We start from the raw sequence: 14,006 nt of genomic DNA, 5'->3' as shown, positions 1-14,006 counted from the left end.
CCACCCAAATTGTATTTTATTAAAATAATTAATATTTTTAATGAGGTTCCTAAGTCTAAACTTAGGAAAATTAAAATATTAATGGGTATTAATCAAAATATGGGTGAGAATGATCTAGAAGGCGGATCAAGTCATGTTTTAATCTTAGCCATTGATTAAAGACTTAAACTCGGTTGTTGAAGACTGAACAGGAAAAGTATAAAATGGGGGCTTGGGGTTCATTTGGAAATACACACAGAGAGATTGAGGAAATCGATTTTCTAAGATGAGAAGTTCTCAGGAGGAAAATCAATTAGGGAGATCTTGCAGCTGAGGGGCAGAGAGAATCCGGAAGGAGGACTTTCCAGAAAATATAGAACTGAGAGGCAGAAAGAGCTTGCAGAGAGGCAGCGCAGTAGCCGAGAGAGTTGATGCCGAAAAATTGTCTGTCACATAGAATCCAGAACTATCGGAATAGCCGAAACTGTCAGGAACTGTCGGAACAGCCGAAACTGTCAGAATTGCCAGAACAACCGGAAGAGCTGACGCAGAGGCAGCGCAGTAGCTGGGAGAGCTGACACAGAAAAGTTGTCTGTCACGCAGAATCCAAAACTGCCGAAACAGCTAGAACTGTCGGGAACTGCCAGAAACTGCAAGAACATCCGGGAGAGCTGATGCAGAGGGCAGAGAAGGTGACACGGGGCTGACTTAGAGCCAACACAGAAATAGTCGGGGTTAGCCAGTCTTGTGCCAGATCAACCGAAATTCTACCGAGTGAAGTGAGGTAAAACTCACTCAGATTTTCCACCAGTATTTTCTCTGTAAAGGATTGCTAGATGAGCATCCTAGATTTGTATTCAGATATTTCTCCTGCATAATAATAAACCCTCAAAACTGTTGCACCGGTTTTCTCGCATTGGGTTTTTCCAAGGACTATTGTGTCCAAAAATAAGTGTGTCCTATGTATCTTGTTCTTTGCTCTGTTTTTTGTTTCATGAGATCAAATATTTAATTAGTGTAGGCTGCAGAAGTAATTTGCTTCAGTATTCAAAAGAATAACTTGATGAATGTAATTTAAAAATCAAGTAGGTGAAGTAGATTCAGATTTGTTGCAGTAGGGGTTCCTTCGAGTGTAGGAATTTTCACATGGTATCAGAGGATTGATTTTGAAACAAGAGAGTAGATCCAATGCTGAGCAGTGAAGCTGAACGCTGCAGTTGGCAGCAATTCGAATCCCCTTGAAGGGATTGCGTAGTCCTTGCCGGGAAGCAGATTCGAAGAAATTTCTCTCTGAGAGAGACAACAGAGAGGTAAGATTTCCAGTTCGTGAGTTTGCAGAGGCAGAGGGAGTGACGCAGAGCCTCAGCGCAGTGCTTGAAGGGCGCAGTTTCTGTCGGGGCAGAAATCCGTTGGAAAAGAACGAAGACACATAGAAGGGGAATTTTCTCCTCAGAGAACTTTTCGCCAGAAAGTTCGAATTTCTCACTTGTTGAGCAGCTGAGCAGTGCTAAGTAGTGACTAGAGGAGTCAGTTCGACAATTGGGTGAGATGGCATCGCATGGGCTCAGAGATCAGGACAGGTTGGAAGGTGCTTCCAACTATGTCATATGGAAGACCAGAATCTTAGCTGTTCTGGAGGAATATGATCTCGAGGCCTACGTCAATAGTGTTGTAGTTGTTCCTGCTAACAACGATCAAAAGAAGAAGTACAAAGCTGAGCAGGGGAAGGCAAAGAGGCTCATTCTCAATGGAGTTCGAGATCATGTGGTCTCACACTTGCAGGGCAAGGATACAGCCCGAGAGATGTGGGAAGCCTTGTCTTCTCTGTATGAAGGCTCTTCCAAACAGCGGAAGATGTATTTGGAGTAGAAGTTGCAGCGAACTTTGATGCAGAAAGGAGAAGGGGTGAACCTCTATCTTCAGCATCTTCAAGACACTAGAGACCAGCTTGCTGCAGTGGGGTCCACTCCTCAGCCAACCGCGATGGTGAGGATAGCCCTAAATGGAGTCTCGGATGAATGGCAAGTTTTCGTCCAAAGCATATTGGGCAGAGAAAAACTACCTTCATGGGAGGAGATGTGGGCGGCTCTTCAACAGGAGGAGTTAAGGAGGGACATAGTGAAGGTCAACCTTAGTGGTTGCAGTCGGAGTGACACAAAGACGAAAGAGGAGGCAAACAATGCAGCTCTAGCATCAAAGGGACAGCAGAAGCCGAATCGAAAGAAGGACATTTCAAAGGTGAAATGTTTCAATTGTGGCGAGATGGACCACTATGCATCCCAGTGTCCTATGAAGAAAAAGGACAAGGATGAGAAACATGATCCTAAGGTTGCTTCAACAAAGATTGACAAGGATGAGTTTGCCATGAGTGCCCACACATCTCCAGGAGGAAGATGGGGCAATATTGAGCTGTAGTCGGGAGGACTACGTGTGGGCAGAATCCTTGAGGAGTCCACCTCTTGGATCAGTTCCTTGCTACGGGAGCCCAAGATTCAACAGTAGCAAGCTGGACTTAGTGTCAGATGATGCAGTGGATTGTTTGGAGGACAGATGCAGTAGTTTGGGACCAAACACTGATCAGTGCAGAGCAAGGTTGGCAACAGTATAGTTGGCATAGTGCAGGAGTCAGCAGCAGTGCAAAAGATTCAGAGGGTCAAAATCAGCAGCAATCAGATTCTGACATTCATTATATTGTGCTGAACACAGTTAAGTTCAGCTAATTTTGGATTTTTTCAATTGCTTCTCTCGGCAATTGAGTTGCAGTACGGATGCACTGTTAGTAGTGGCAGTGCTATCAACATATCAGTCTTCAGATGCAGCGTTTGAAAGGGAACTGTAGTACAGATGCAGCAGTGGCAGTGGCAATGTCATGAGCAGCAGCAGCACAGTGTTGGTGGCAACAACAATGCAGAAAGGAGGTGCTTCAGAAACAAAGCAGCATGCAGGTGGACATTGTTGCTAGAGCACTTTCCTCGCTAAGAGGGAGTGTTAGTTTTTGGTAGCATCGAAAGTGCTCTAGCCTTGAAAATTGGCAAAGAGGCTAAGGCACATGAGTTCTAAAGAACACAGAAACCGTTTGGTGAAATTCCACCCGGATTGTATTTTATTAAAATAATTAATATTTTTAATGAGGTTCCTAAGTCTAAACTTAGGAAAATTAAAATAATAAAGGGTATTAATCAAAATATGGGTGAGAATGATCTAGAAGGCGGATCAAGTCATGTTTTAATCTTAGCCGTTGATTAGAGACTTAATCTCAGACGTTGAAGACTCAACAGAAAAAGTATAAAATGGAGGCTTGGGGTTCATTTGGAAATACACACAGAGAGATTGAGGAAATCGATTTTCCAAGGTGAGAAGTTCTCAGGAGGAAAATCGATTGGGGAGATCTTGCAGTTGAGGGGCAGAGAGAATCCAAGAGAAGGACTTTTCGGAAAATACCGAATAGAGAGGCAAAGAGAGCTTGTAGAGAGGCAGCGCAGTGGCCAGGAGAGTTGACGCAAAAAAATTGTTTGTCACGCAAAATCCATAATTGTCGAAACAGCCGAGCTGTCATGAACTGCCAAAACTGCTGGGAACTATTGAGAACTGTCGGAACTACCAAGAGAGATGACACAGAGGTAGCGCAGTAGCCGACAGAGCTGACGCAAAAAAGTTGCCTGTCACGCCGAATCCAGAACTGTCGAAACAGCTGAAACTGCTAGGAACTGTCGGGAACTGTCAGAACAGCCGGGAGAGCTGACGTAGAAGCAGCATAGTAGCCGGGAGAGCTGACGCAGAGGCAGTGCAGTAGCCAGGAGAGCTAACGCAGAAAAGTTGCCTATCACGCAAAATCCAGAACTGTCGAAATAGCGGAAACTGTGAAGAACTGCCAGGAACTGTTGGAACAACCGGGAGAGATGACGCAGAGCCAGCGCAGAAATAGACGGGGTTAGCCAGTCTTGTGCTGGATCAGCCGGAGTTTTTCCGGGTGAAGTGATGTAAAACTCACTCAGATTTTCCACTAGTATTTTCTCTGTAAAGGATTGCTAGATGAGCATCCTAGATTTGTATTCAGATATTTCTCTTGCATAATAATAAACCCTCATAACTGCTGCACCATTTTTCCCGCATTGGGTTTTTCCAGGGACTATTGTGTCCAAAAATAAGTGCGTCCTATGTATCTTGTTCTTTGCTCTGTTTTATGTTTCATGAGATCAAATATTTAATTAGTGTAGGCTACAGAAGTAATTTGCTTCAATATTCAGAATAATAACTTGATGAGTAATTTAAAAATCAAGTAGGTGAAGTAGATTCAAATTTGTTGCAGTAGGGGTTCCTTCGAGTGTAGGAATTTTCACATTCCTCTCTAAAACCTCTACGTGTTACCATCCACCTTCACTTCTAGAAGATGCTCCTGCAACTTTTGCACCATATCCAAGGAGGTAAGGCATTGAAGCACAACCTAAACCTCTACAATCATGATATTGTTCAAACTTCATACTCAAGGGGAACCTCACTCGTATGGCCCTTCAGTGAGCTCCATGGAAATTGTAGAAATGGAGGAAAAACGAGGAGCTTACAATGCAGGTCAAGATGTGCAAATGCAGGTAATGGAGAATAAAGGAACTAAGAATGAGACTACTTTGTGTAGTCTAAGGGCGAATAATATGGATCTAGAGATATCAAAGAATACCCACTTCATGGGATTTCCAATCCTGGAAATGATCCCATCTAGACTGCCATGCACTGGGTATGTAGAAGAGCAAATAGAAGACATGGTATTGAAACCAAGGTCAAATCAATGGTTCTGGCAACCATGAGGTTTTATCATATTATAATTTAACTATGTATTGTCGTTTTCTTTGTCTTGTAGGCCAGTTTGTTAGACATTATTCCTATAGCCTTTGAGGCAGAAGAACATTACTATTTTTGTCAAAATTTCTCACAGAATGGACCACCATCTTTACAATTAAGGAAACTGAAAAATTGAAAGAAACAATGGTGGGGGTCCAAGTGGAATAGGCGAGTGGCCACCAATATCCACCTAGATCATCTACAATGTCCTATTTTTATCTAAGAAAAGTGTAAAGTATGGCTCAAAGGATCACTCAAAATTAGGGAAAGTAGTTTTTGGTTGTTGGAATTAGATGTGGAGGAACTATCAGAAAACGCTTCTTTCTAGATGTCTTTATCTAGAATTCTCATCTTGCTTCCTATTTAAATGTCATGTGGATAGACCTCAACTCCAACTTTAGTATGCATTACTTCAAGAATAATTATCTAGTTTGTATGATGAATACTTCACTATTCATCACACAATATTTATAGAGTTTCCAAGACAACCCAACAAAGAATTTTGTCAATTACCAAACTACAATTCATGTCACTTTGAGATGTTGCTACCATACCTATCTAAAGAATAAAGACCAACCGCCATGCCCAGCAAAAGACAAAATTTATTATAAAAGTCCCATTTTGAATTCGAAGGGCTATCATAGTGTGTATAAAAAATTAGAAGTTGTATGACAACGTTAAAATAAGAGAGATTATGGATATTAAGATCAATTTTATCAAAACTGGATCGGTTGTTGAACCAGTAGACCCCCCAGACCGGGAACTGGTCATAACCGGTAAAAAAACTAGACCAAAAAACCAATCAACCAAAAACACATAAAATATTCAAATTTTAAGGAAAAACACGTATATTCATGTGCATCCATATGAATCCAAACCATTTATACACAAATAAGAAAAAGTTCTCCTTTATAGAGCATGTAAGGGTGCACATAACCAAAATAACACCAAGTGCAATCCATCTTTGAATTGAAAATACATCAAAAGACAAGACCTAGATGGCCTCTAGCATCCAAAAATCTACATATCATCAAAATATTTGCCTAAATTGGGATCTTCGTCATCAATATCCCTCTAAGCATTAAAATAAGATAAGAAATGCTTAGCATGTCAATTCAAGATTTGGTTTGAGTGATGGGTACATTTTTAATAGCATCATGATAGAGGAATTCAACAATCAATGCCACTAACATTAAGGTACATAGAGGGATTAGTGCTCTTGATTAAATGCTAGTTTAATACCCTCATACATGACAAAATCCAAACGAAACTTTGCAATCCCCCCAACCCTAAAATCTTGAAAAACTGTTAAGTCTGCTGGATTTTGAGTGAGATCTAAAATTCTACTATCTCCATATGAAATCCAATGAGGATGGAACCACTCTCAAACATCCTATAGGCTTCAATATTAGGCACCTATTGTGGGCTAGTGCCCAACTAAGACAAAAACTAAAGGAAAAAAAGCAAAACAGGCCCCACTCGTGTTCTGCAAGATTGCAGGTGGGTCTCCATTTGGGGCTTGGTCTCCCTATATGGGGTCCTAGCCCTCTAGAGGGCCACATTAGCACTTGTAGGGTGAGCGTTGAGAGCCATGGGCCTCCAACATAGCAGTGAGTACTTCATGGATCCCCAGCACCACTCGTTGATTACTCGTGTTCCACCTTTTGGATGAGGATGATGTACCTGGTTCACTATGCCCAGTCGGCTCCACACTTGCACCGTACACTTGGCAGATGTTCCAAGATCCCGAGGATGTCTTCCGCTGAAGAGGGAGGGATTACATCATCATCCTAGCCCTTACAGGTAGTCTATAGGCATTTTTGACCCACTTGGAGACCCATGATGATGTCCTTATGCCCCCACACCCACTTGGGAGCACCACGGTTTCTTGCTTGGAAAACAAGGGGCCAACCCCTTGTCCACTATGTTTGGAGTCCATCTTCACATCATGGCACTCCTTGGACTTCGTTAGGCCTTCTCAGAGGCCCAACGACTCACTAGGTTTCCCTTGGCTAGTGTCTTCATGAGGATCATTGAATTCAAACCTCAAAGAAAATTTGTCCTTTGATCCTCTTCGCCTCCCTAATTAGGTCAAGCCCCTCATTGGGTGATCAACTCCAGAGTCCACACCCTTGACCTAATTTTGAGTTCGCTTGGTCCTATGTGGTCCCACAACCCATTGACGTCAATTCCACAAAGATCACACAAAGTCCAATTCTCCATAGGGATTTCCAGGCCTAAGAATCATCTTTGCAAGATATATTCCCAAACCCTAGCCTTGAAAATCCTTTTAGCCCTTCCTAGAGAGCATATCGCCTTGCTTCCCAAACAAGAAATCCATATAATTGAGCCTCTCTTGCGAATAGGCCTTAGGAATCAGCTAAAGCTCCCCTTTATATTAGGTCTCTTTCCACCAGTGAAAGTCCGTAAAGAGCGGGGAGCCTTAGCTGAGGTGACAGTGGGATATCACTCCATTGTTGCCCACAACCTAGTAGTTGCTCTATACGATCCCCCACCTAGGACCCCTGCTAGTTTGAGCGGTAACAAGCCCTCAAGCGCCTAGTTTCTGCACACAAACCCGACGTTGTCCTCATTGAAGAAACTATGTGCTATTGAGAAAAAGCTAGGAAATCCTTGAAGGGTTTCTTAAAAGATTAGTCTTTCAGCCATTTGGACGCAGATGATCACTCGAGAAGTCAAATCCCTAGTTGGAATCCAAATTGCTCTATGATTTCTTCCTCTCTTCTCCCTTCAACAATTCTTCTAAAATTAAAAATCAAAACTTCAATTTCAATATTTCAGTTTTAAATGTATACGAACCATATATCAATCGCACCTCATACTGGGAGGATTTGGCTACAATAGGTGCCTTCACAAATTATCATACTATTATGGGGGGCGACTTAAACTACAATATTTCTCTCCAGGAAGTATGTGGTTAGAATTCGCGTCTGAATCCTCGAAGTGTTTTCTTTCAGGACTATCTATCTCTTCACAATTTAATTGATATTGAGCCTATCAAATTGGTGCCAACTTGGAGAAATGGCCGATTTGATGGCGAGGAAGTAGCTAAGTGCCTCAACCGTTTCCTCATCTCTAAGGAGCTCTGGAATTTGGTCGTACCTTTAAATCAACTGTAGAAACAGGGGGAATTTCGAACCACAAGCCTATATTGCTCCATATCAGTCCTAGGGGTAGCAACAATTCAAATCCATTTTGTTTGAACCCCACACCGCTTTTAGAGGAGGATTGTTGCTCCCTTATTCACTCTTCGTGGACCCATTTGACTCCTCGAGAGGACTCCTCATATATGGCACAATTCATGGAGAATCTCCATACACTTAAGAGTGTTTCTTGCAATTGGGCCAAAGCCAATCATGCTAAATTGGTAAAGGAATTAGAGGAGGTCGAAGAGAAGCTCTCAACTATTCACCGTACTCTTGACTCTGGCCCAGTCTTTGTAGAGTCTCTACAGGAGCTACGCTTCCTTGAAGAAGAAGACGTTCTCTACTTTTATTGGAAGAAGAGCAATGGCAACTTAAGAGCCGCGCAGTCTGGCTGGAATTTGGAAACAGTAACGCTTACACCAATTAGCCAATTATCATAAATAGAGGAATACCATTTGGAGATAAAATCGGAGGATGGTACCACTATAAGCTCCTTCGCAGAAAAAACAGAGGTGAGAGCTCATTACTTCCAATCACTCTTTCAGGCACCTCCAGGATCCCTATCCAGGGCATTCTTCAAGTGGCTTCTCTTCTCCCTTCTTCCATCAATGAGGAAACAAATGCCTCTTTAACTGAGGATGTAACAGAATCTGAGGTCCTTGTTGCCCTGTGTTCAATGCGAAAATCAAAAAGTCCTGGACTGGATGGATTTCCGATGGAATTTTAATTGGGCTTCTATGACTTATTAAAGGATGATTTACTCAGGGTTGTTCAGGAATCCAAAGAGCAAGGCAAAGTATTGGGTTCAGTAAATGCAACATTCCTATGTTCCATCCCTAAGGCACAGGATGGTACATCCTTTGCAGATTGTCTCCCAATTGCCTGTTGTAATGTACTTTATAAAGTTATAAACTCATATCAAAGATCATTGCAAGAAGACTTAAGCCGATCCTAAGTCTGTTTATCTCTCAAAAGCAATTCAGGTTTTTAAAAATAAGAACATTCTGGATGCAATGCTATTGCACAGGAGGTGTTACATCTTACAAAAATCTCTAAATCCAGTACTTTCTTTCTAAAGCTTGACCTGTCAAAAGGTGGATTAGACTTTTATCAAGCTCCTTCTCATACAAATGGGCATGTCTCTCTCTGCAGTCAAGTGGATTATGGATTGTATGATATCTAGTCCATCTCCTTTGCAGCGATGATTAATGGTGCTCCTTCAAGATTTTTCACAGTATCTAGAGGGCTCGCCAGAGATGTCCCCTTTCCCCATTACTATTTATGTTTTTTGCTGAAGAACTAAGCAAACTCATGGAGATACATAAAGTCACAGGAGATATATAAGATATTTTTCTTTTCTGAAGTTGTTCAAGTATCACACCTCCTTTTCGTAGATGATGTTCTCATATGTCTACAAGGCACTCAAAGAAATATTAGTATATTACTACTTTCAAAATTATTTTGGATCTATTTTATAAGTCTATTGGAATGTTAATAAATACTCAAAAATCAGCCCTAATCTTCCATGAAGCCTCGAGCTCGTCTTGGCTTTTGGCTACTAAAACCTTTCATTTTCCTGTCAAATCAATGGAGGAGTGTCTCAAATATCTTGGGTTTTAATTTTAAACAAATACAGAAAGGTTTATTTGCATTGGCTCAAATTTGAAGCCTGGATTTTTGTTTTGACCCATCATCTTCTTTCCCATGGAGGTAGTCTGTGTTAGAAAGCATTCCAGTCTACTGGCTATCAATAGCCTATGTTCCTAAGGGCATTCTCAATTGTATTTGCAGAATAAGCTCCAGATTCCTCTGGACAAGTGCCAGACCAAAGCCTGACATGGCCCTTGTAAAGTGGTCAAAGCTTGCAGTGCCAAAAGAGCTCGGTGGCTAGGGTCATAAGAATCCTTTTCTTTTCGCCAAGGCCCTGGCAGGTAGGAATTATGGAGGCTTTTAAAAGGCAATTCACTTTGGACACAAGTCACAGTAAGCAAATATTTCAATGGGCTTTCTATTGACTGGATCCACCTTCCCAACAAATCATCCAAAGGTTCAAATGTGTGGAAAGCAATGATGGCCTCTTTTCCTCAAATTGGGAAATGGCTTGCATGGAAAATTGGAGATGGTTCGCAAATCTGGATCGGCAAGGATCCATGGTATGGAGCTGGCAATGACTATGCACTATCTGGTCTATTATTGCAGATGTTGGGGGCGGCCAATATACTCTGCTTATCATATGCCTCTATGCAGTATCCACAAGTCTGAGGCATTGCAGGGTGGAAATTGGCCCAGTTCTTAGGTCTAGAAGGGGATCTTGCTAAGGAATGAGGCCGATACAATTTCTTTCTCAAAATTTCATCACTCTCAAGCCAGATATTCCAGACATGCTCTGCTGGTCTAAAAATCCCTAGTCTAGCGAGTTCACAGAAAAGCTAGGATACAAGGCGCGGGTTGAAGAGGTCCTTGAGGGTCCCAAACAATGGTGGTGGAAAGCCATCTGGAAGGTCAATGCACCCCTTAAAACTAAAATTTCTGCCTGGTTGGTAATCAGCAACAAACTCCTCACTTGGGACGTCCTCACCTCGCGTGGATGGCAAGGGCCTAGCAGATGCCCTCTTTGCAAGTCTCAGAATGAGTCAGTGTATCATCTCTTCATCAGATGTTCATTTGTTTCTCAGGTATATACTTACATACAGTCAGAATTCTACCCTAAAGTTTAAAGCCTGCTGGATTGCTCCTTCTCTTGAGGGTATCTTTTGTCAGTAGCTCTTAGATAAATCAGTTCACTCTTACTCTGGATTGCTTTGCATTCTCATTGATAATATCTGGTGAGCTTGCGATACATTATTATTTCAGAACAAAGAAACTTCTCCGGAGCTATGTGCCAATAGAATAATTTCGCTTGCTAAGGAATTCAAGACAGAACAGAAATCTACCTCTCAGTGAGCCCCTCAAATGCCAGTGCTCGACTATGATATCCCTTGGGGATATTTTGATAGAGCAAGTCAAGGATATCCCCCCCTTTGCGGTGTTGGCGTTGTCATATACATTAACCAAACACATTTCATTTACAGCAGGTACTCGCCAGGCAGAGGCTCCAATAATAAGGCTAAATTTATTGGACTTTATCTACTTCTGGAAATAGCAAAGATGAAAAACATCTCCAGGATACAAGTTCTCAGTGACTCCAAGTTAGTCATCGACCGGGCAAATGGCAGGGCTACTGTTCCAAATATTGTGTTTGATCGGATCCTACAGGACATTCAGAAGTTAGCATCCACTTTTGAGTGGATTACTTACAGCCATATATCACGAGAATTAAATGTGGAGGCAGACGCTCTCTCCAGAGAATCACTGGAGCTTCCGCCGGTCTCTTCAGGCATATATGAATACAGCAATGGGGAGGAGCTTGATGCCATGGAGTTCCAGCTGTAACTCTTCTACCTTTCCTGCTTATAGATGACTGTGCCTTTTGTACGGCCCCCAAATTTGAAAAAAAATCACAAAGAATGTAAATAAGATATGAGATAGGAAAAATGATGTAAAGAAAAAAGGATTTTTTTGGACTCGAGGATTGCAGGTGGATCAATGAAACTTCCTGCAAAGTCCTCTCAGAACTGCAGACTGCAAGGATTTAAATGTATATATTCTTCCATATGAATATATATGTTTTTTTTCTTTGAGAAAAAAAAATCTCTCACACCAACTGAATTATTCTGTTGTCTTTAAAATTCATCAGATCTTATCAATACAACAACTTTTAGACAAGAGGAACACCATATAATAGTTACATAAACTTGTCTGTAAAAACATAAAAAGCAATCACGCATACTGGGAAGCTCTGCCTTGTTGATCATTCTTTTCATACTTTGCAAAGGATTTCTACTGGATCCTTCTCTACAAGATCCAATGCAATACACCACTAGAACAAACTCATAAAATTTCAAAAAACACACTATGTCCAGACTTTATAGGAGCCAATTAATTATCACATCCTGCATCTACAAAGCTGAAATTTTTTCATAACAAAAGAAAGTACAGAAAAAATACATCACAAAAGAAAATCCAGTACGGCTCGAATACAGAAATATAAATCTTATGGATAGTAAAAACATACATTTTGTCCCAAACTTTAGAAGAATTTCAGCCTGGGAGAAAATCATTCCTTAAAAATTTGGCTATTTAGTTTATATCTGTAAGTTTTCTCGAGGGTTTTTGTTTATATTTTTTTGGGTTCAGAGGCAGACATACATCAAAGAGATGAAGCAAAGAAAATGAAAATATGCTGACCATACCACGTCCATACTGTACGGGAAACACACCGAATGTCATAGTGCTACCGAATTTCGGTACAGCAAAGGCCAATATTGCCAAATCTTGCTACTATGCTTCGATGTATATCCGAAATCCATTTAGCCAGCATCATTTAGGACTTGAATGTAACACAAATCATATGGGATGGTTACTTGGCCAAATCTTGCTACTATGCTTCTATGTATGTCCGAAATCCATTGTGCTAACATCATTTAAGATTTGAATGTAATCCAAATCATATGGGATGGTTACATGGCCAAATCTTTCTACTATGCTTGGATGTATATCCGATATCCATTGAACCAACATCATTTAGGACTTGAATGTAATCCAAATCATATGGGATGGTTAGTTCACGACTTATCAAGCAACAACATGAACCCTGCATTTTATGGGAATTCAGATGAAGTTCAGGTCACATGGGAAAATTTTATTTTGAGCTGGTGCAGCTCAGTGCCCAAATGTAGCTTATAAGGTATTCACACTAGGCACAAATAGGAAGTTTGCAGTATGTATTGATCCTACTGACCAACAAATTTTCGATCATCATGGTCTGTCTTGGTTAGAATTTTGCTCATAGCAACCCCATTGACCCGGGATACTCTTTCCTTCCAATATTCCACCCACTTCGGTCATTTTGGGCCCTATCCAAATACAATTCAAGTAATAGCAGAGTGTCATTACTTCATTAAACTAAAACCAAAACTTCAATCCTGACCACTCCAAAGCATGATCTACAGCCCCAAGTCCTGAAATTCACATCGCACACACAAATATTCAGTAGAGGGCATACCTGGCACTGGGAACCCTTCTAGGAACTTCAAGCTCAAACTCCACAGGTAATCCCAGGAAGCCATGGAACCGATCAAACGTGACATGAACAACATGCCTGGCATTTGTCGGCCAGCTGATCTCCATAGAACAGGAATCCTCTCTGGTTGCTCTGCAAGCCACAACGGACTTTCTCAGGGCTGCTAGGACGAGAGCAACAGCAGATAACTGAGCTCTGTTCTGGTCCACTCTCTGAGTCAGCTGCTGGTCCCTTATTCTCCGGTCGTGTGTGATAAGAGGGGAAGTGGTATTCAACACGGTCTCATCGTCGTCTTCGTCTGAAGGAGGTGAAGAGGAAGAGGAGTCGTAGTTCGGAGCAGTATTGTAGTGTTTTGAAGGGAGGACGTCTGTCATTTTGGGCAGCTTGCAATACTCCCTTTTTGGTTTTCTGCTTAGAAAAATATGGCGAAATCTTGTGGTGGGGAGAAGTTACAGAAAAAAGGGCGGAGGCGGGGACAAGGGCGGCTTCATGATGTGAAATCAAGGCCAGCAGCGCCCGTTTCTCTTGCTTGATGATGAAGGAGGAGAATAACAAAAAGATGGCATGATTTTGGGATTCTGGATTGCTTGGATGGGAAGGGAAAAGCCATGATAATCGTTGATTCTTCGAATGATGAGCGGAATCCAATTAGCACTGAAATCGGATTTAGTTAGGAAGGCAGAGGGGCTCATCCCATTTTTGCCTGATTGCGATGGTTGTGAATGCCATGAGGGCAGCTGACGTCGTCTCATGAATGAGGGTTAAAGCGTAAGTGCTATGCCGTGTAGTCATTGTCGGTGAATGGAGAAGTGGGGGCCACGGAATGTGAATCGGTGGGACCACGGGTCAACGGATGCCCTTTCGTTTTTGGAAATCTTTTTAATACAATGTGATGTAGTTAG

The 14,006-nt window shown here is 41.7% G+C and overlaps 1 protein-coding gene across 1 annotated transcript in view; it reads right to left on the bottom strand.

The window, feature by feature from the left end:
- Window positions 1-13,792, bottom strand: part of LOC149220824 (rho GTPase-activating protein 1-like) — a 67,403-nt gene extending 53,611 nt beyond the window's left edge. Inside the window, exon 1 of the mRNA XM_089384929.1 lies at window positions 13,087-13,792. Within this exon, the coding sequence (XP_089241055.1) occupies window positions 13,087-13,478 (392 nt within the window). The 5' untranslated portion in view covers window positions 13,479-13,792. The remainder of the gene's footprint in view (window positions 1-13,086) is intronic.
- Between the last annotated feature and the right edge of the window lie 214 nt (window positions 13,793-14,006).

The sequence above is a fragment of the Pinus tabuliformis genome, chromosome Q (assembly GCF_031772625.1).
Source record: "Pinus tabuliformis cultivar Carrire ecotype Pingquan chromosome Q, CPIR1, whole genome shotgun sequence".
Taxonomy (NCBI): Eukaryota; Viridiplantae; Streptophyta; class Pinopsida; order Pinales; family Pinaceae; genus Pinus; species Pinus tabuliformis.
The sequence above is the reverse complement of the archived record's forward strand: the minus strand, read 5'-3'. Positions and strand labels throughout refer to the sequence as shown.